Here is a 22,627-nt window from a genome sequence, read left to right on the forward strand (position 1 = left end):
TTTAGCACAAAGGGGTACCCTACATGTTCTCATGTCTGTTTTTTACTTATCATCAGTTTCCACAATGACGCCCCCTTTACAGACTATTCAACGCACATATGACGTTAAATGTGGTGTTAAATGAGCTAAATAAAAAGTTTACATGATTAATTATGATGTTATATTTAAGAGGTTAATTTGGCCACTAAAAGTCAATTAAACACTAAAAGCGAAATGTCTTCCAACAAAATGCTGAAAAGAAAATGTATCTCAGTTTTGTGTTGCGCTTCTGTGAACTTATCAGCGTTACACCTGTTCCTTTTCTCTGTTTGCCCAGCCATAGACCACACCCCCGATCTCTTCCATTGGTCCACAGTCCAACACATCCCGCCTTCTTGGTCAGTGGCAAATTTGACGTAATTAAATACCCTGCCAAACCACGCCCCTCTTGCGGTGAGTTTTACACATCCAGTTTAACGATGGCGATGGGACATTTGAAACCAGGACGCGTCACCTGTGGGATATATAGTCTTCAGTTGGTTCCTCTACCCTCAGTAGTGCGCTCACGCGGAGTGAACTAACTTGCGTCAACGTTTGAGATGTCACCGGACGGGACGCTTCACAGCTGAGATCCATATGAACGCAGGATTTAACGGAGAGGAAAACTTCGGTTGCCATGTCTCTCCTTTGCGTGAGAGGTACGTGCCACGTTCAGATGTGTTTTGTGACTTAAAAACTGTCTTTGCACCTGTCTTGCAGTGATTTGACGTTTTTTTCTTTAAAAAGTTAGACGACCGTTCATAAGCTACAAATGTTTTGTCAAACTGTTGGTTTTAAGTGTTTTTTATGTCGTGCATCATTAGAAACGCAAGAACTTGGAGGTTTAAATATGATATAATATGACTGTTCTGGAGTGAACCAGCTGTTTGTCGTCGTGATGTAATGACGCTCTGCGGCTCAAACAACCCGACATTAAAGTTAAAGAAAATAAAAACACGCTCTGATGGACAGAAAACGACTTATTGAAACTGTAAAAAAGGAAAAATAATAAATTAGATTTTTGGAAATACCTGAAAGATTGGGCTTGCTGTTGGTTGAAATACAAATCTTGGGATTACTGAAAATCGGTATTTTTGTAGATTATACAACATGACACACGGCATATTTATAAAATATATTGGTTATAAAACGATCATTTAGCCAGACTGAGAAATCATCTTATTTTCTTAATACTGTGCCTATTTGGCATATTAAAAGCTTTTTGGTCAAAAGCTTTCTAATGTTCTTTAGTGAATCATGAATTCAGTATTATTGTAATCATGAATAATAAGTAACGAATTGTTTTTGTAATTCTGTATGTTTTCTATTTACATCTCACTTGCTATTGGCAAACTGCATTAAATAATATGTGTATTGTATTTTTGTATATTGATAATATAATGGTCATCGGCCATCTCTAGATATAAGTAGGCCTATTGGTATAAGACACTGAGAAAAACGGATTTTCTCACCACAATATAATATATAGTAAAAGATTCATATTTACAATGAAACATGTATTATTTATACATTTATACTTTTTATACTTTAAACCTAGCTTATTGTAATATTTAATAGAAAGTAAAAGGATATCGTGTTGTTAAAATTGGATATTTAGTCATATTTAATGCAATATTTAGTAAATGCTGCCAGCTGATCAGGACCTGTTGAGGGAAAGCAGATCAAAGGCCTCATGTCTCGTCTCTTCTCATGCAGCTTCACAGGCCTTTTATCTTTGGTCACTGGCAGGTCGCAGATCTCCATTTCCTTTCCTTCTAATCTATTCGCTCAATCTACTCCAATGGCAATGTCTGATTTGCTTTTTGCTGTCTGAGGTGAAAGTGTCTGCTTAATGTCCATACAGTATTGCTTGAAGGCTGAGCATGGTGTTTGGATCAGTACTTGAGTATTTTAGTCAAGCACATTTATCGAAGATTATGTTTTTACTTTGGTCACTACATTAGGAAGTGTGTGTGTATATATAAAGATATAAATATATATATATATATATAAATATATATATATATATGCATACATACATACATACATACATACATACATATATACACACACATATAAATATATATTTATTTATATATATATATATATACTATATATGACTTCTATATAGTTTACTCCACTATCTCGTAAAATAATTTTTTACATTTTTAATACGTAGGTACGTAACAAAATCTACCTTCTTACTTTTACTAAAGTTAAAACATCTTTGAATAAATGACCTTTGACATTTAATATTCTTTTTTAATGTTAAAATTGCCATGTATTTTTCAAAGGGGTTTAAGTAAAAAGTTTGATATATGCCATGCTTTATTATGTATGGAAGTCAAGTATTTACGAAGTAAAAACACTGGTAAAAAAGGAAAGAAACTGGATCCCTTCAAGTAAATACACTGGATGAGAGACATACTTTTCTTATCCACATCATCTAATAGGTGCAATAGGTATTTGACAGAGTAAAACACATAGATTTGTGAACTCATTTGAACTCAGAAACTCATTTGTGAGGTTTTGAAAATAAAACATTAAAAACAGCACTAAAAAAATGCATGGATGTCTTCTTAGTCTTTTGGTGTGAAACTTTAAAGAGTTAAAATTTAAAGGCCGAAGATTTAGTTCACCTTAATTTCATGGTTTTCCAAAATTGTGTGACAATGTTCACAGTCAGTAAGCAGCGAGACGGTTATGGGAGCCACTGCAGATTTTTTCAGCAGTCTTTCCTTCCTTGTTAAAGGGAAATACAAGCAGAACCTTGACCAAACAGGCCCGTAACTATCAGATCACCTCCTTTCCTCAGGAACTCATGCTGATTCAGTGAAGTGTCCGACGTCACGCAAGCTAAAGCAAAAGAATCAACAGAAGCGAACAGATTTGCACAAATACAAATGCATATGAATCTCAGTTATTGGAAGTCACTTATTCAAAGAGACAAAGAAAGTGTTTATGCAGGAACTGGGCTGCGAGGTTAAGTGTTTTGTTTGCTTTTAAAGCAAAGATGTTTCCATCTTTCCAAGACATAAGGAAACTCACAAATGACACCTTTTTCTCATATAGACTTTATTTGCAAGTGAAGTTTGTCTTTGTGGGTGGGTCACAGTTCACAAAAGCTTTTTGTTTTGCCTTTCCGCGTCTCGAAGTTTCCAAATTCCTCTTCTTTGTATGCTTAACTGTGATCACAAATGTAGAAGAACATTTAACCAGTAGAACAGCTTTTATTACATAGGATATCGCTTGTATGAGACACACACACATACGTGTAGAAATACATCTAGAGGTTTCGATATTGATAAAGAGAGAATCTATAGTTTGTGTTTGTATACACAGTACATCCCTGTAACAGCATCAGCAACTCTCGTTCCCATAATGCATTGCTTGTATTTACACTAACCGGAGGAACGTTTAACGTGATTGGCTTGCCTGACTCAACGGCCCGCTCTTTTCATCAGGATCATGCTTTTGTTTCTTTATTTATTGGCTTTTAGACAAAAGGCCCATCTCCATGGCGATGTCATTACACACACAAATGAGCAATCTCCAAGCACCCACGTAAGACTGACACACAAAGAAAAGAGCGTCCATGTAGGGTCGCATGCACTTGCTTCCTGAAAAATAGAGACGATATGCCTTGGACATCCACCTAAACGTCTTGACTCTGACTCACAGAATTGTGGTTTATTGCTTTGTTCAATCATAACTTTCAGTATGACAGATTTTGTCGGTTAGCTTTGAACAATAATTGGATTGGTGCATATTTGCAAAGATCATCTTTATTGTAGACACTTGGATTGCTCATCTGGTGTGGTCTCAGTTTATTAAAGAGATTTAGTTATCGAACAGGTGGCTTTGTAAACTTTGGTTTGTACACAAGGATTGTGTAATGAAGCATGCATGGATGGCTTTTATTACTCTGAATCCACTTTCTTATTGTAACTTCCTGATGTGGGAATTAAGATTCTGCACAATGTTTGGAATTATTTATTAAAAGTGTTACAGAATATTTAACTTTCAGTATAGTTAACTGTAAGAGTAATGTGTGTTTACAATTTGTCGAATGTGGATTTCTTCTGGATTTGTGTATCTCAGCCTATCCTTCGGAGAGACCCAGCAGCAGTCCTCGATCTGATAAGTGTAACATGTGCAAGGAGGATGTTTACTTTGAAGTCTTAAGACAAAACCATAGCAATAGAGGTAAAAGGCTGGGCGGATTCACTAAACAAAGTATTGTAGATGCAAGCAGAAAATTGGTGGGCCCTGCTTTTAGATACAGTAGTCAATTTAAAGAAACCGTTCACTCCAAAATGACTTTTAATTCATTATTTATGCAACCTTCATGTCATCCTAGGTGTATGTATATGGTTATTTTGATATGATCCTAGGTGTGTATGATATGAATATTTTTAAATAATATCACGGCTCTTCCTCGCACTTGACAGATATCTATTTTAGAAGCTCCAAAAAGCGCATCTATTCATGACAGTAACCCACACGACTCAAGGGGGGGTTAATACATGTCTTATGAAGCAAAGCCATTTGATCTTATTGTGCAGGGTTGTGTTTACATACACATTAATAACAATCGCAAAATACTTGCTGAAGAAAATTGCTAAAATAAACTTTTTGTATATCGATAAATAAAAATGTTTACTCTCACAATCGTATTGTTTTGCAGTTTATTAACCCTTTGGAGTTGTATGGATTACTTTTATAATGGATTATTGTGATTTTTTGCTGCTTCAGAAGGAGGTCTATCCAATAGTATTACAGCACTAGGAAGAGCCAGCATACTTTTACAATTACTAAGATTGTGTTCGGCTGAAGAAAAGAAGTCATATATACCAAGAACGGCATGCAGTTGAATTACCTAGTATGGATACAATTTCATATTTGGGTAGGCTTAACTTTTTCTTTACTTTAAAGATATGAGAAATGAAGCAATACATTATAATATAAAAACAAATGTGAAACATTGACTAATGTAAGAAAATAACCCAGTCACTCCTAAAATCATTTGAAATGCGTTACATTCAGCGATGAACCCTGGAATAAAAATGCAGTGGATGAGAGATTAAATACAAACGGAAAGAGCTAAGTGTGTATCTAAAGGTGATGCATCACATTGAAGTGAGTGGGGGATTGTAAATGTAATCCTCTGGCCATCTGCTGCTGCTGCACTGTCCAGTCATCCATCAGGCTCCTCCCACTAACGGTAGTGTCGAAAAGTAAACGACTCACGCTGACAACGAGCACCAGATGCTTGGATATCACTTCCTGCTTTATAGTCTGTACTCCCTGCTTCACCTTAATATATGCCCAGTTCTAAATGTTGTCCATTCAGTCAATTCTAAGTCAATCCCTGCATCCAGAATCACATACTGTGAAACTACATACAGATTTAGATGAAGTACATACTGTTAAAACAGTATATATGTGTGGGTGCAATATGACTACATTCTGGACGTACTGCCTCTGCCGTCTTTGTCTTTATCATATGACCCATAATCTTTGAATTCCTTGCCTACTGCTTTTTTTCACTGATATTTCGGACATGCTAATCAAGATGTGTACTGGTTTTCCCTACTATGCAAGTAGAAAATCTGTAAACGGACTTCGGCCTAAAGTTGCATGGGAAACTCTGTGACAAGCTTCCTGTCTAGTCACCTCTATCTAAACCAAGCATCTTCTAAAGGCTTGAATTTAAACATGCTAATTCATTGGTTTCCATTATTAGCCACTCCTCGGTAATGTGTGACAACGAGTTTCCACTGACACAGTGGCCCACAACCACAGTTTTGCTCTCCACTCAGCTAGAAATGTGGAAAATAGACAAACACGCTGTAGAGAACCTCAGATAGATCTCATTTGCACAAACCAGTGGGTGGAGAGATTTCTGGATCTTTCTAGGATTGCTAGTCTTGTTAAATGGATTTGAAACTTTTCTCAATATTTAATTCAATTCCATTTATATGATATTTTATTGACAAAGTTTGCGAGGAGCATGTGCAGATAACTAACCCAGCTGGTTTGGTATGACCAATCTCACCATTCAGATAATAAACCCGGCTGGCTTTCTATAACCAATCTCACCAATCATCTTATAGCCCGGGAGAAAACCCCAACAAATAGACAAGATGTCTTCCCTGCATTCTCTCTACATTTTTGCAGCATCCCTCATCCTCACCATCAGCCTATTTTTACCGCAGCATAACATGGGGGATTGACCCGAGTTCCGTCACAAACCGGACCTGGGGCACTCACCCCAGACAAGGGCCGGGCGCTCCATGTTTGGAGGAACCACCGAGCTCGGAACCCTCTCCCCGGGACATCACGCCAAATACGCATTATATCCGTCCCCCATCTGTAGTTATTATATTTCGTGTACTCGACAAATAGCGCTTTTCACAATTTCTATTGTTCCAAAGCTTTACAGGAGAAAAGAAAATAGAAAAACAGCAATTCACAGAAAAAAGATAAAACACAGTACAATGTATGGTGTTTGTAGAACAAGCAGGATCATTCTAATAAAGGGATGTTAACAGAATATACCCAACCTTTAAACTAATCTAAAATCAGCAGTGTCCCGATAAGCAAGCCAACACGGCCCTGTGGCAAGGAACCCAAACTGCAATAATTAAAAATGCCAGCCTCAGTCGGGAGGGCCAGGTCCCCTCTGACGTGTCACAGCTGCACTCAATGACTTTGATTAAAAATGACTGAGTAAATGTTTATGAATAACAGGGATAGCTTATTAGTTTAAATTTCATTTGTTGAAACTGTTTAGGTCTAGTTTTGTCACCGACAACATCATTATGTCCCACAAGGCTCTGGTAAATAGAGTTCTGCTCTCATGCGCAATACATCTCATCTGATAGCCAGAGAGATTTTATGGTGATGTGTTTTCGTAATCCACTGTGATGACTTGCAGCCTACCATCCAATCCCAGCATCCATCTGGCATATTCATCCCACTACAGGCAGCATGAGGCTCAAGCAGCTATCAGAAGTAAATCCTCTAAATCACAGCACAATCCCATAATAGTTATTGGATGGTTGTGGCGAGGGTCTTGGATTTGGACATGACATGACATGACAGACAGGAGCGTTGTTCAAAATGGTGGGACGTTTGCACACAGATTTGTGAATTCTCTCAAACAACGTAATGAGGTGCTTTTGCGTCATTATCCTGTCAATTGCATCAATAAAAGGTCCAATGTGTAATTTTTAAGAAAGGCAAAATATGCTTACATTTGTCTTTAGAGGTATATAAAGATCATACATAATAAAGCTTTCTTTTCATTACCTTAGAATTATCTACTTCTTTTTACATACAACACGGGTCCCCTTGCATGGAATTCTCCATGTTGTTTCTACAGTAGCCCTAAAGGGACAAACTGCTCTACAGGGCATTTCATAAATATGTTATCTCCATCGGCAAAGAAGCGAAAACGTGAGGGAGGGGGAGTGAAAAGGTCAAGTTTGGTGAACTCTGACCTGCAAATTCATATCACGATCTATCGCAATAGAAGAGTGAGGAAATGCTAATAATAAAATCACACAACAAACTGTAAAAAAAAAACTATATATACACAAAACTCAACATATTTGTACTAACTATTTTTCTGTTTGCATTCTAAATACACAGGGCATTGCTTGGAAATATAGCATTCTGAAAGTCTAGTGTGACCACGGGATTAAACACAAACATGCATAATGCATATAACATGTAATGACATGCATGCTGCAATAATATTTTTAGGTGTTTCTGACCAATCTTCATGTTTTTTCTTTCAGTTAAGAAAGCCAAACTCCACGGATCTGTAGGTAAGCCAATTCTCTCTCTTCTTTTTATTTAACTCAAAAAGTGATTCAGTGGTATGTAAACACAACATTTGCTTTCTCTGGGCAATGGAAATCCTATGCAAATATTCCTAGTTTTGTGGTTCTTGGACAGTGTGATGTTTTGAGACACGAAGGTTTGTTACTGTAACCTACACCCAGCCAGGGCTTTGTGTACCTTACCAGATTCCTTATAGATTTATGTGTATATGTTGTCAATTTATTACCATTAGTAATGAAAAGAAGAAAAATATATTTGGTTTGATATTCACAATAGATTCTATGTTCTGGTCTTGTCAAGATTGCAGAGCTTGTATTTTGTAAGATCAGCGTGTGTTAAGTCTAATTTGTCTGTAAATCCTCACACTGTTGGCCCTCAAAGGGATCTTGTGAGCTTGGTGACTGTGTCTCTGGCCAGGAAGTTACTGCAGGGATATCCTGAGAAGCACTAGCCGGGTTAATCGTGTGCTACGGGTGTTGGCATGAGTAAGGGAGGTGTGAACCCAACATGTAAATAATCTTCCGTGTTAGTAGCACAATAGGCGTTCCGAATAGATGAATGTCTATCAAATGGTATTTTTAGATCCGAAATGCAAATCTACAGACAATGTGTGGCGTGAGTGGAAAAACCTTTTCCTATCTATTGGAGGATCTATTTGACAGAAATGCAAAACAACTGTAAATTATACATAACTTTGTCTTCAGATGTGTATATAGACCTTACATAATGAAGCGTTATTTTTTTATTATCATAGAATGAGCTATTTCTATTTACATGCTAGGACTGCATGATTAATTGACAATATACTGCTCGCGATTGGTAGTTGGCTGCGATATTGTATGTGCAGTTTGTCAGTGAAGTAAGGTTAAATGCTGCTGCGTCTGAAGCCCCGAGGGCACTCTTGCGCACAAACTCCAAATATGCTCCACAGAAGAAGACGCGTATAACGATTGCTGAGTCCTAATTCGCCTATTTAGACTACGCCATTAAAGTATGTACTGTTGTCCTAAAAAAGTGTATGCAATTTATTCGCACTGCAAAACCGTACGCACGCACTAGGACGTACTAGCGCAAAATGGATATGGCTGCTGTTGCCTAGATGCCACTGTGATGTTTAATTCACGAGCATTAAGATACAACCCTTCTTTGCATTTAAGTATTTATTCATTGTTTCTCATGTAATGTTTATTATATACTTACATTTATTTACTCCGTGAAGCATCACTTATTTAATTTTTATAATGCAGTGTAGGATCACTAAACTCCACCTACTCGTGCTGAATTGTGGGTGATATCAACTTTTTACATTTTTCTTAGTTCTGTTTCAATGCTTCACACACGCTTTTATTTTGGCAGGTTGTCGTGAAGACCACAATGTTTGACAGTAGCGTTACTCAAACAGTGAAATGCTCGTAAAATAAATTTAGAACAACTTTGTGGATGAAGTTCATGTGTTCATGTCCTTGTATAATAAGATACAGGCAAATCCACGAGTGTCACGCTTGTACCGGGTCAAAGTGTGAAAAATGATTCACTCATAGACACGCAGAACAAGCAGATGACATATTTAAATCACGTGGTAGGATTACGCTTTCGTGATTCCTTCCATGTTTTCCCACATCACGCAGATCATAGGACTCTAGAACAAAGGACTCTGTGCAGCTGGAGAACAATTCTTCATTGCAAAAACTAAACAAAAATGAAAAGAAATAGTGTTGCGTCATTCGTTTACCTCACACACAAACAAGCACAACGACAAACGCACTTCACACAAACATTTGGCTCTGTCTAATGCAAGTTCAAGTTTGTATTTATTTATATAGCACATTTAAAAACAGCAACCAGGGCTGACCAAAGTGCTAAACAATACACAAGATAACAAGGACAAAACACACTTTCATAACAAGAGTGAACCACAATGAATTATAAGCTAAAGAAAAAAAGTAGGTTTTAAGAGAGGATTTAAAAACATGTAGAGATTGAGCTGTTCGGATATAAGCTGGAAGGCTGTTATGCACCTGCCAAACTATATTGTAGTCATGTGCAGCAGCACTTCCGGCGACCCGTGTTCGAATCCGGCTCGTGGTCTTTTCCCGGCTTCCAAATTCCTCTCTCTCGTCCTATTAGTTCCTGTCTCACCTTCCAATGTCCTGTCCGTATAAGATACAAAAGGCCAAAAAAAGAAAATCTGTGGGATCGATTTGATCTTAATGGGAATTGCAATTAATTGTGCTGTCCTACTACATACACTGCGGGTCCCCATGCATCGAATTCACCATGTTGTTTATACAGTAGCCCTAAATGGACAAACTGCTTTACAGAACGTGTTTCGTTATCTGCTTCGGCAAAGAGGCGAAAACCTGACGACATCTTAGTTCTGTGTCAGCCACCGTAGTGCTTCGAAAGGGAGGGGTGGATTGAGCCCTTGGCTGCTAGATGGCGTTTAATTTCATACACTGGATCTATAATGTGTAGATACTTTAATATAATACTGTATTTTCAGTATCTAAATGAGACAAGGGAAGGGTATATCGGTTCATAAGCACCGTTAAACTCACCATCATGATAACAGAGATCTAGAAATAACATCGCGCTCACTTTGCTCCATCTCTTTAGCAAACATGCCGCCTTTACACTGCAATACTGTGTCGCTGGCTCTATTGTGTGAGAAAGTAAACAACTTCTTGAGAATATGGCTGACAGACTCCTGTCCTACGGTTGACATGTGGCTCTTTTGTGTGGAGAGTACTTATTCTATTTGCTTAAAGCCACTAATATTGTTTTTTCAGTGCCAGACTTGATTCTGTGTCTAAACGTTTGACCTAGATTATTTTAGAAGAATTGCTAGATTTTTTTTCTTATACTTTTAAATGTTACGGTGGCTTTAGAAGGGTGTGTGTGTGTGTGTGTGTACTCTGCATGTAGCTTTCAAGGTCTCTTTCAGGTTGCTCATACCTCAAATCTTCTCGACTGCACCACATGTCATCATCCATTATTGACTCCAAGTTGAGTTTTCCGATACATCACTCAGAAGTAACGCACAATCAAGAGATGACATTTCCGTTTCAGATCCCTTATGAGTCTCGCATAAGGTATGATGGATTGTGCAGTTTTTGTAAATGTGAGTACACATGCGGTGTTCTTTAATGTTGAAAAAACAGTCGATTCATCAAAAGTTTGTATGTTTTTAATCCGTTTACAGTCCTATTTTTTATATCATTTTGTTTTTGCTTTGCATTGAGCTTTGTTGTGTGTCATCTATTCGAGGGGTTCCCAAAGGAAGGGTCGGGACCCCCTCGGGGATCGCAAGGCCACGGGGGGGCGCAAGATGATTTCCAAAAATATTTTTTTATTATTAAGAATAGTGTATTTAAGCGTAACAAAACATAAAAATATTAGTTACATTTAAAATAAAACCATGCAAATAAAAAGCCATCAGCCTTTGGAATTTCCTCCCACTCGATCGTGACCCCTGAGGTGATTACGTCACATTAGCGACCGCATTAGGTTTGATACAACACCACGCTAAACATTCGCATATGTGCACGCAGATTATTTTTCAGGCTTTTGGTTTAGGAAATATGTATTTGTCGAAATGCAACGTGGGTAATATTGACCAACACAACGTTGGGAGGCCAGCAGAGTAGGGCGGAGAAGCACTGCAGTCAGAAAGGCTATCGTCCTCAGGTAACGTTAAGCTTTGAAAAGCTAATATATAGAAAGAGAAGATACTATGTTGTGAAGTAAAGGAGAATAGACAAAGTATGACAAACATATAAAAGAAAAACAAAAGTCAGTATTCAACACAAATGTTGAAACGAGTTTCCATAGAGGACATCCATCAGCACTGGAATCAGTTTGACCATCTGTAATAATAATTTATGGTTTATGTACAACAAGTAAAATAATGAGTAAATAACTATAAAGTCATTTTATGTTAGACTGTTCTTTTGTATTGTCATTATTCGCATGTTTGAATAGATCTAATAAGTGCATGTGCGCAGTTGCGTTTGTATACTTTACCCACCTTCGAGGATAATGGGGGTCTCGAGTCCCTAGCACTGTTATTTTGGGGGTCGTGGGTTGAAAAGTTTGGGAACCCCTGATCTATTCCATGAAATCTGATTCACAGAAAGCTTTTGATGCTAGTTTTGTATTTTGGCATTTGGTATCTGTTACTCAGTTTTGGGTATCAAGATGCAGTAGCCAGACATCACCCTGTTTACACCTGGTATAAACATGTTTCGGATAATCTGTTCACATGTGGATATGAATATTATCAGTATGAGCCCTTGAAGTCCAATTTAAAATGGTCCCACAAAAGAGATGTTTGGTTAGAAGCATTCTTCCAAATGTCTTCCTGTTATATTGTGCAGTAGAAAGTCCTACAGGTTTGAAATGACATAAGGCTGGTTTGCTGTGAGGATGTAACGGAATGGGGTTGGATACGTGTTGTCCAGCCCCTGCCTTTGGCAGACAGGAAATTAAGAGAGCTGGTTATGTCACAGTCTCTGTAATCTGTGTACACTTGGGTAGTTCACGCTAAAAAAAAAAAGAATGCTGGGGAGTTTTAAACCCGTGGTTGGGTAAGATATGGGCAGAACCAACTGTTGGCTGCAACAACGAATCGATAAAATCGATAAAAATCGATTATTAAAAACGTTGGCAACGAATTTCATTATCGATTCGTTGTATCGCGCGACTATAACGCGCGCCGCATGTTTGAGTGGCGTGAGCGTGGCGTTTCTGTTGCGTGTCAGCTCTGTGGCGGCTGCGTCGTGTTTTCTGTATCTTTGCACACCAGCACCGTGCCTGACGCGGCGCTGGCGCGCTGCTGCTGCTAGGTGACATAGAGGGAGGCCGCCGACAGACAAGGGTCTTGTATTCACGACATGTTTAAACTTTTTTCACATAACCTACACCTTACAAAATCCGAAAAATGAGTAAGTAGGCTGTCTGTTTATTTAAATAACATTTCCAAATGTTTTGTAGCTTTATTACCTGATGTTGGACCGTCACTCAGATGACACACTAGACTACGTTGTTATTGTAGTGTGTCATATTTTTTTCCTTTTTTAATCACATTGTTAAGAGCATAAAAAACAAAAATAATTCAGTCACCAATACATTTTGGGGTTTAATACGAACCACAATTCGTATTAAGATGATTCTCAGATATGTTATTAAAGATGTAACGTAATCAATTGATGCACGAGTTTACTTTATGCAATATGTGTTTAAGATGGACATAAATTAATATTCCCATTCAATGCAATGTATCTTTTCATTGGATATAGCCTAAGCATTTTCTTGGAGGAAGATTTTATGGAAAAAAGTAGTTAATTGGAGTATTCATTTGCAACATTTTAGTAATAATATCTCATACTTAATAGGAATATTAATGTATAATTTATTTCAATATTCACTTGTTGTTTCTCCAAAAATGCATTATAAACATGATTTAAGTCCTGATGTTTTCTACAGTGGACATGTAAACCCCGTAACGTGTAGATGTTGGTTTAATGAAATTCAATTTGAAAATACGTTCAAATAAATGATGATTAGCTTTCAAACATCAAAATGGCATTCATTAATATGTATTCGTGTACAAAATTACATATAAACATCTTTTCCTATTCTATTTTGCCTGGAAACGCTTCCAACACGCTTGCGTGTCTCGTGAAAAATAGGCGTCGATTCAATTCCTAGCATGCGCGCGTTTTCCGTGCGGCTCGTCTCACGCAGGCAGTGTGCAAGCTCTAACCTGTTAACATGGGAGCCGATTTAAAAACGGTCACGCCAGGCTTCTGAGACGCTCACGCCACGCATCTAGTGTGTCACAGGACTAAAAAAAGTTGATCGCGCAGCATAGCGGAGAAAAAATAAATTAAAAAAGCAGAGCGGAGGTAGAGGAAAGACCATCAGAGAGACCCGAAAAAATTCCAGAAAAAAACAGCAAACCATGAGAGGCTTCTTGATGGGAAATGCATCATGTAAACCACAGCCAGCTGTAATAATAATATAATAAGTAATAATAAAGCTTTTGAAATATGTTTTGCAATGTCAGTTCTATTTTTCAATAAAGGGTTGAAAATGAATGCTTTTAAAAATTTGTATCCGATTCATCGATTAATCGAACAAATAATCGACAGATTAATCGATTATTAAAATAATCGTTAGTTGCAGCTCTAGGTTATATTAACCTACACAATGCTGCGTGGTTGTGACCTAGCCACGGGTTGCATTTTGGATTTGCCAACCCAGCACGGGTTAATTTAAAACCCAACGTTTTTTCCTGTTCATATTTCACGTCATTCCTCATGTATACACAAACAAGATTTAAAAAAGACGTAAAACACATGCTGCTTAAACCAAATACAGCAGCACATGAATAACGTCAAAAATTCTTATTGGTTGTGATATCACGTGTCATCGTGCATCACATCCTACATCATTATTTAGACAATAATGCCATCTAGTTTGTATTTCAGTTTGAATTATGTGTAAGCCAAAACCCAATGGTAAAATGATGTCTTTTGCCTCTTTGGGGAGGTCTGATGTGAGATTATAGCGGTCAGTCAGTCATTCATGATGTGGGAGGGGCCGAGTGGCACTAATCTTTACTTTCGGTCACTGCATTATTGCTCAGTCTTTATTTAATCACAGGCACATGATCACCTCTGGGATTCCCAGGCATTCCATACACCAGCACCATGCACTGTGTACATATTGCTTGCTCAAACTATTTAGTCGTGTTTGCTTAAACAATTGTATTGTAAGTATTATGCACAAATTATGCTGCAGATAGGCTATTGTCTTTGTAAAACCCCTTTCACACAGAGCGCTGATCCCAGAAAATTGCACAAAAATTTCCTTTTGTGTGAACGCAAACACATCCCGGATTAATCCGAAAGGTGATTCCGGAAAGGGGACTGAGTAACATGAACGGGATCAGTCCCGGAAAGCGCCCTGTGTGAACATAAGGCAGAAGCAATGATGTAAAATCCGTGTAGTGACGACACGCATCTAAAATAAATCGTAAAGAATTTGACTATGAAAACAAATATAGTTAAGCGAGCAATTTTTGTCCGATAGTAAATCGAAAACAACTAAAAAATAGGCCTACAATTTGTCTTTAGCTTAATCATGAATCAATGATGGAGTCCTATTCACCAAACTTAAGGTCAGATGTGAGAATTGCGATGTCTGCTTCTAAACGCAGTTTAAACTTGAAATTACCTTTTTCAAAACTAAGAACTAGAAACTACACGGCGCTTACCAACCTCCGTGCTCTTGTTGCGCAGCGGAGAAGCCACGAGTTTCTGTGCAGACAGTTAACAGACTAACTCCAAACTTTCACCCGAACATTTATGTGCTTATTTTTCTCGACAAAAACATTGTAAACAATATAAATATGATGATCGTATACCGACAAAGTGTTTATTTATGGTTTTTATAGCATTATGTGCAATACGCTTTAGGCCCTTAAAAAAATCGAAATGCTAAAAAACTTTTCTCAAACATTGTTTTAAAAAAAATGTGAGTTTAAAAATATTACAACAAAATTATTATACCATTGCTTTTGTATTGGAGTTAGGCTATGTTGCAAAAATACTGGCTTATTTTTAATTTAGGCTCTATACATTTGCACCGAACAAGCCTGAACAATTCGCTTTCATTTGTTCTCATATGACATTTTATATTCATCTTATATTTAGCTCAATCTCGTCGGGCTATAGCCTACCTTGCTTTCTTGTGCCTCATTCCTCTTCGTTGTTATGGATGTAGGGTGAATAAATAATCAAATGTTTTTCTTATGGGGGAACTATCCCTTTACAGTGTTTGGGGATAGCAAACGGCATTTATTGTTTTCAATACAAACTCTTCCTTTAATGTTTTTTTTCTTTCTTTACTTCTAGATAAATTCAACGCCTATGTGACACTGAAAGTGCAGAATGTGAAGAGTACGACCATCACTGTGCGGGGAGACCGGCCATGCTGGGAGCAGGACTTCATGTTGTAAGTTTCAGAAATCCTAATCAGGTAGCGTTATACTGTACTAACACTGGAGCTTGTGGAGAAAGGGCCCAGAAGTCTCTTCATGGGTCATTTATCTGTCAGAGCAGAGAGAGCGAGAGATTTTGTTGATACAGTATCTTACCTGGCAACCACAAACACTCCTTTAAAGCTTTCGTTGGCCAACCAGGCAACAGCTGTGATAATCGGGCCATCAGTGTGGCACCTCTAGACCCCGCTGGTTCCCTAAAGCACAATATTTCATTTTAAACGAATGGTGTTTCTCTTTTGTCAACTAAATACATTAAAGGTCATCGGTAACCCGGTGTCTATGTGGCTCTCATCCAAAAAAGATGGCACGTTTTGACTAGTACAAACGGGTTATTCCAGGATGTAAAACTGTCTGGGTGTTCTTTGTCGCTTATTTGTTTCTCTAAACAGATTCATATCTATTTAAAATTCCAACCTTGTTACAGTGCATCCATTACATTCAAACTCATTTTTTAAGCTTCACTCTTAGAGGGATAGTTAACCCATTTACCCACTTTCATATAATTTTACACCCGTATGACTTTCTTCTGCATGACACAAAAGAAGATATTTTCAAGAACATTGACAACCAAGCAACATTGACTTCCATTGACTTCCTTTGCATGGACATAAAACAACGGAAATATTTCTCAGAATATCTTCTTTTGTGTTACACAGAAGAAAGAGTCATGGGCAGGTTTTGAATGACATGAAGGTGAATACACGATGAAGACATTTTCACTTTTTGGGTGGGCTATTCAGTGTTTCCCACAGGATTTTGAGAGACTGGCGCTGATGACGTCACACACAAATTTGCATATTTGTGACGTCATTGCATCGTGTTCGCATTTGGTCTAGTTTTGGAACTTAAAATTTGCACTTTCAAAATGTAGGGACTTTCGCTTCTACTCAAATGAATGCTATTTTCACTTATTATCTTTCCTGTTAGCAGACACAAAACAAGTATAAAATAGTGACTTAACAAGACCCAATAACATCTCGTGTTGGATACAAATGGATTTAAAAGCGACATCGCCTGACAAAATCACCGCACATTTACATTGAAGAGCAGATATATTAGGGGTTTTGAACTTCAAGAGAAGGTCCATCCAAGCCAGTAATGGAAGTAAACTGAGATAAATAATAAACATTAATGCACACACTTGTAAAATGACATATTTGAATGCGGGGATAAGAAAACGCATCTTCATCCTCTATTCGTGATCACGTTTACTTGTCCTAATGCCACTTCAGAAAGCCAGATGTCCTTGTAATTGAACAGAACCCTTACATTTGTTCAAGCTTTTGTGCGTCTTGGCTCTCACAAAGCATTTAAAAGCAGCATCCAGTTTTGTTAAATCATGTTATTGTCCACTGGGACTAATTCATGCCTCCAGAGAGGATGGACAGTGATTGTTATTGATTATATATTAGCAGAGATACATTTCGCCTTTCTTAAAGAACGTTTCTTTGGGTTCTCGTGCATCACATCTCAAAACATTAATATTACACATTTGTTGTTGGGTAAAATATGGACATGAGTTCAAACAACGCAGCAGTACCAGGCAAAATGAATTTAGTACCAGCTAAATTCAATACATGTATTTATTTGTATATGCTAGATTTGTTTTTTGAATGATACATGAGAAAGAACTTCTGCATAACTCAAATTGAGTTAAACTCAGTAATGCATTAATGGATTTATGAAGGATTTACAAAGTACATCATTTTTAAAGACGAGGCCATTTAAATTGTATTGCACATGTTTAAGCTATTTACAATAACTCATCAACAATTTGTAATTCTTTTAATAAGCCAGTCATTTCCAAATATTATATATTATACAATCGATCAGTAGCTAATGTAGAATATGTTCAGATATAAATATGAGCATATATTTTTAGCAGTTTTAATTTGTAATTCAGTACCACAAATGGTTTTAATAGGTTTCAGGTTAAACTTTAAAACTTTGGATCGAAACAAACCCAAACTCTATGAATGATCAGTAATAATAGATGCTTCGTGTCAAAGGATTTAAATATGCATCACATAATGACAGATAGTTATGTAATGCCATAAATGTTAGTATTAAAAGTTATAGTGTCACCTCACCATTTGATCTTTGTTGGCCTTATGAAAGTTGCCTCTGGCTGTCCTAGAATGATATTTCAAACCAAGAATGTGATTTACTGTATGTATGTATGTCTGTCTTTGTTTTGGATTCGGCACCTATTTAAGTCCATTGTGTTTAAGCTTGATGCCTGAGGAAAACATGCTTTGCTGTTTGTTTGTCTATCTGAGCCTGTTTGACTTACCAGAACAATTACGATAATATCCGAGTGTCACCATTGGGATTGCATCTGTTTATATATCTCCTCAATTGTTTGTTTGATCAAAGGGCGAAGCCATTGTATCACTTAGACGTGTCACTGAACATCAGCTGTTCTGCGTGTCTGTATTTGTTAACAGTCCATACGGCTCTTTGGATGAATTTTCGACATAAAGCACTTCTGCATCTTTTAATCTCTATAGTAACCTGACAGTTGCTACTCGGCCCATTATCGTGCATTCGAACAAGTGCAAGAAACGAACGAATGAGGCATTCTTCGTCATGCGCCCCTCTGAGGGCTCGGAGCGATCTCGTCCTCACCGCACTTTGGAGACAATTGAAGGCCTAAATGAATAATAAATGGTTTACTAATGCTCGTCTTTTGGTGCCGCGCTCCTGTGCGCTTTGGTCCTATTTATAACAAGGAGAGCGAGCAGATAAAAGCTGCGCTTGTCTCATTCATTCACAGAGGGAATACGCATACTGTTGGCAGATGTTACGAAACCACAGTGGAGAGCGGTTGCAGCAGACAAACCTTATTCATATTTTATGCTGATCAGTGTTTGAACAGTAATTTCAAGTGATTCATGTGATCTCAATATCGTTTGTATCCAGGTCTTGGGAGTAATGAAATACATGAACCTTCGTTACGTTCTTACTAAATACTAAATTTGAGTAACTGTATTTCATTAGTTACTTTTATATGGGTGGTATTCAAATTACAGTTACATCTGAAAAGTATTTTAGATTACCAAAGTGATTACTTGAAGTTTTGATGTCATTTATTTCATTTTGAACATTAATATAAACTGTAACGGGTAATTCGTGTAAACAGGAATGGGTGATTCTCTAACTCTGTCAATCTGCAAAAGCATTATAAAAAGCAGTTATGCTCATAAGTTTCATACCCCTTGCCGAACATGCTAAATGTAAATAATTTTAACAAAATAAAAGAGGGATCTGGGTTCATAGAAATGTAAAATGATTTAGAACGGTCCTGAATAAGAGTGATAGTGGTTTGTGAATTTCTTGTTTAAGTAAAGAGTTTATAACTCATAATTTTGAATTCTTTTCTTAGAACTGTGGACTGTTATGTCTAATGAGGGAAAAGTGTATACGTTTTTTTGTTTAAATCTGTTCCGGATGCCTCCTGGACGCCTTCCTCGGAAGGTTTTCCGGGCCCGTCTGACCGGGAGGAGACCCCGGGGAAGACCTAGGACACGCTGGTGGGACTATTTCTCCCGGCTGGCCTGGGAACCCCTGGGTGTCCCCCCGGAAGAGCTAGAGGAAGTGTCTAGGGTGAGGGATGTCTCTGCTTAGACTGCTGCCCTGGCGACCCGGCAGCGGATAAGCGGAAGATGATGATGATGATGTTTAAAATAATAAGCAGAGGAAAGTCAAGTCCTCTGTTTGGTGATCTATTTGTTTTATGTACCTTAGTAGTATTCCAACGTATTCTAAAGTATTTAGATTATTTTGTTAGATTACTCAAGTTTTGTAACTTACATTACAGATTGGTTTTTAAAGCATGTGTTAGTTTATGTAGTTAAATCCATTTGAAAAGTAACCTTCTCAGCCCTGTTTGTATCTTATTAGGATGCTTTGCTAAGCCAAACATTGCTATTTATGCATGCAGAGATTTTCAGATTTTAATGTGTATGCTAACAGACTGGATGAAAATATTTTTGTATATTGTATGTCAGCTATCTTGTAAAAAACCTGGTAAAAACTGTATGATTCTTTTTTTTTACTATACTTAGACAAATTTACAATTTTGGCGTAAAATAACATGTGATATTCCTTAATAATGCCTATTTCTGTAATTTGACACACAAAAAATGTGTATTTGTGTTTTTGTGTCTTAAATTGTGACCTTTAAAAATCACTTGCATACCGTAAAGATGGCTACATTATGGAGGTGTTTAGAATAAAAGCCAGAAAACTTTTTTTTAGACAATTTTGATGTCATTGTCCGTTGCCAGAGGGAAACATATCAATATGAAAAAAAGTGTAACCATTTATATGGTCAAAGTAGAAATGATATTTTACAGATTTTACAGACCTACACTTTCGCCTTCTCTTCTATTCTTAGTGAGATCAGCCGACTGGACCTGGGCCTCATCGTAGAGGTGTGGAACAAAGGTCTCATTTGGGACACCATGTTAGGAACATCATGGATGCCTCTCAAAAGTATACGTCATTTAGAGAAGGTCAGTCCGACTCCTTCAGATCTTATGCGATGTATCGCCTCAGATTCAATTTCAATGTTAATTTTAAGCTAATCACAAAGGTTGTTTGTTCTCTGTGCCTGTTTGTGCCCTTCATCTGTTAAACAGGAGGGTCCTGGCGAGTGGATATGTCTGGACTCTGAGGTTCTGAGGAAAGCAGATGAGATATACGGCACCAAAAATCCAACGCCACATCGAATCCTGCTGGACACTCGCTTTGAGCTGCCCTTTGGTGAGATTCGGTGTTATTAAAAAGCGTTCTTCCATATGATCTATTCGAGGTTTACCATCCTCATGCTATTTCAAGTCCTTTTGATAGAGAAAGAAATGTTAAGCTAATGGGTTGCATTTTATTTTACCGTACCTGCATGTACAACTACTGTACTGTACAGTAAATTGACCTGTGAAAACTTGTATTACTACATGTGCTTCATATGGGTAAGGAAATTATTGTAAATAATGTTGTCTGATGCAAAATAAGTGTAAAGGCCAGCGTTAGGTCTATAATACCTGGAAGAGTCATGATGACCACTCTGTTATCACAGGACGACAGGTATGTCCACCACTCATTGGTTGGTGTGATCGAGCAGAGGATAGTTCTTTTTAGTTGGTCACTTTGATTTGTTCCTCTTTGTAAAATACGGAAATAAATGAAAAAAAGGTTTGCCAGCTGTGGCTTTTGTGAGTGAAGCTCTGGGATAAAGCGGATGTAAGTACAGACAGGGCAATCTGTGTGCAAATAAACACGCTGCAGTAAGGTCCAACCTTCGTTCGTGTTTGGCCCGGTGACCTGCCATTGATCCCATTCATGAGCCTCACTGTTTCATCTGAGCACTTTGAAGCTCCCACCGTCGCATTATGCGCTCATCTTCAAAGGATTCTAGGCGATATGACACTTTTTACATATGCAGCTTAGAGCAGTGCTTCCCAAACTGTGGGCTGTGGCCCCTTGTGGGCTTAACCGGTATTGCAAAGGGGCGTGGCTTAGGCTTCATCAACATTTCAAACTATCCAATTAAAAACATGGTTACGAATTTTACTGCAAACCGATTTGTGAACCGATTACGTAGCTTATGTTATGCATTACACATTTATTAAAAATAGCATACAATACATTTATTGTAAACATTTCAACCAATCCGAGTCGGGTATCGTTTATACAGCCTTTCTTAACAGAACCTAAGCTTTAAACTAATTTTGGACCACTGTTTGTCTATGGATGCTGAATGTTTATTGATGACTGGGTGTTAAAATATATAATATAAATATATAGACCGACACATTTCTGTCCCTCTCAATTGTGTATTAGATATAATTGTTCTTAAATATACCATACCTTTGTTCTAATACTTGCTGTTAATGTCAAGTGTTGTGTAATAAAGTTTTTTAACGTGCCGACTATTTTAAGCTTCCTTAGTGAGTTCGCTCATTATACATTTACAGGGGTCTGAATACATAAAACTCTAAGCAAACTCTTTACATAGGCAAACATGCTGTGATGATGGACTGTGGGACATCTTACAAATCTCAACATCTTCCCCACAGAAATCCCAGATGATGAGGCTCGATACTGGGCTGGTAAATTGGAACGCATCAATTCTATGGGCATGCGTGATGAGGTACGTTGTGTGCATTTGCAGCTGAACAACTACACGCTTTAAGGATAATGGGAGTTTGGTTACAATACAAACAGCAGTTCACCCTAAATGTGATTGCATATCGTTTAGAATATTAAGAATGGGAAAGTACAGGACACTGTAATTGCAATGATTTTCTCAAAGGCTAAAATGCCTGCGTTAATGTTCAAAGGTATTTTTTGATATTTCCATTATTTTGCTGTAGAATTATGTGAGAGGTTTGCAAGATGGTTTGACAACTGTATGACTGCATGTACATTTAGTTAGTTTCATGTTATTTTGATTCTAAAATCGAAGGTTCATTTTATTGGACAGCAAATGCCTTATGGTTTTTATTCTTTAAACGTTATGTTATTTTATTCTTTTATTATATTATGCATTTAATATCTTGAAAATAGCATCTTAAAATATTGAGTGTTTACCAATCACAGTTTCTCAATTTTTAGCCTTGAAATGACAGAAATGAAAAAAACAACAACTATTGACTGGTTAAATTGTGTCATAGTGTATTCGGGAGG

General features: G+C 37.5%; 1 protein-coding gene across 1 annotated transcript in view; it reads left to right on the forward strand.

Annotated features, from left to right (window-relative positions):
* Positions 1-429: 429 nt before the first annotated feature.
* unc13bb (unc-13 homolog Bb (C. elegans)) overlaps positions 430-22,627 on the forward strand; it is a 73,049-nt gene continuing 50,851 nt past the window's right edge. The window contains exons 1-6 of the mRNA XM_079448966.1: positions 430-677; positions 7,824-7,853; positions 15,789-15,888; positions 20,337-20,454; positions 20,581-20,704; positions 22,018-22,091. Coding sequence (XP_079305092.1) covers positions 656-677; positions 7,824-7,853; positions 15,789-15,888; positions 20,337-20,454; positions 20,581-20,704; positions 22,018-22,091 — 468 coding nt within the window. The 5' untranslated portion in view covers positions 430-655. The remainder of the gene's footprint in view (positions 678-7,823; positions 7,854-15,788; positions 15,889-20,336; positions 20,455-20,580; positions 20,705-22,017; positions 22,092-22,627) is intronic.

This window comes from Barbatula barbatula, assembly GCF_947034865.1.
Source record: "Barbatula barbatula genome assembly, chromosome: 24".
NCBI classification, from domain to species: domain Eukaryota; kingdom Metazoa; phylum Chordata; class Actinopteri; order Cypriniformes; family Nemacheilidae; genus Barbatula; species Barbatula barbatula.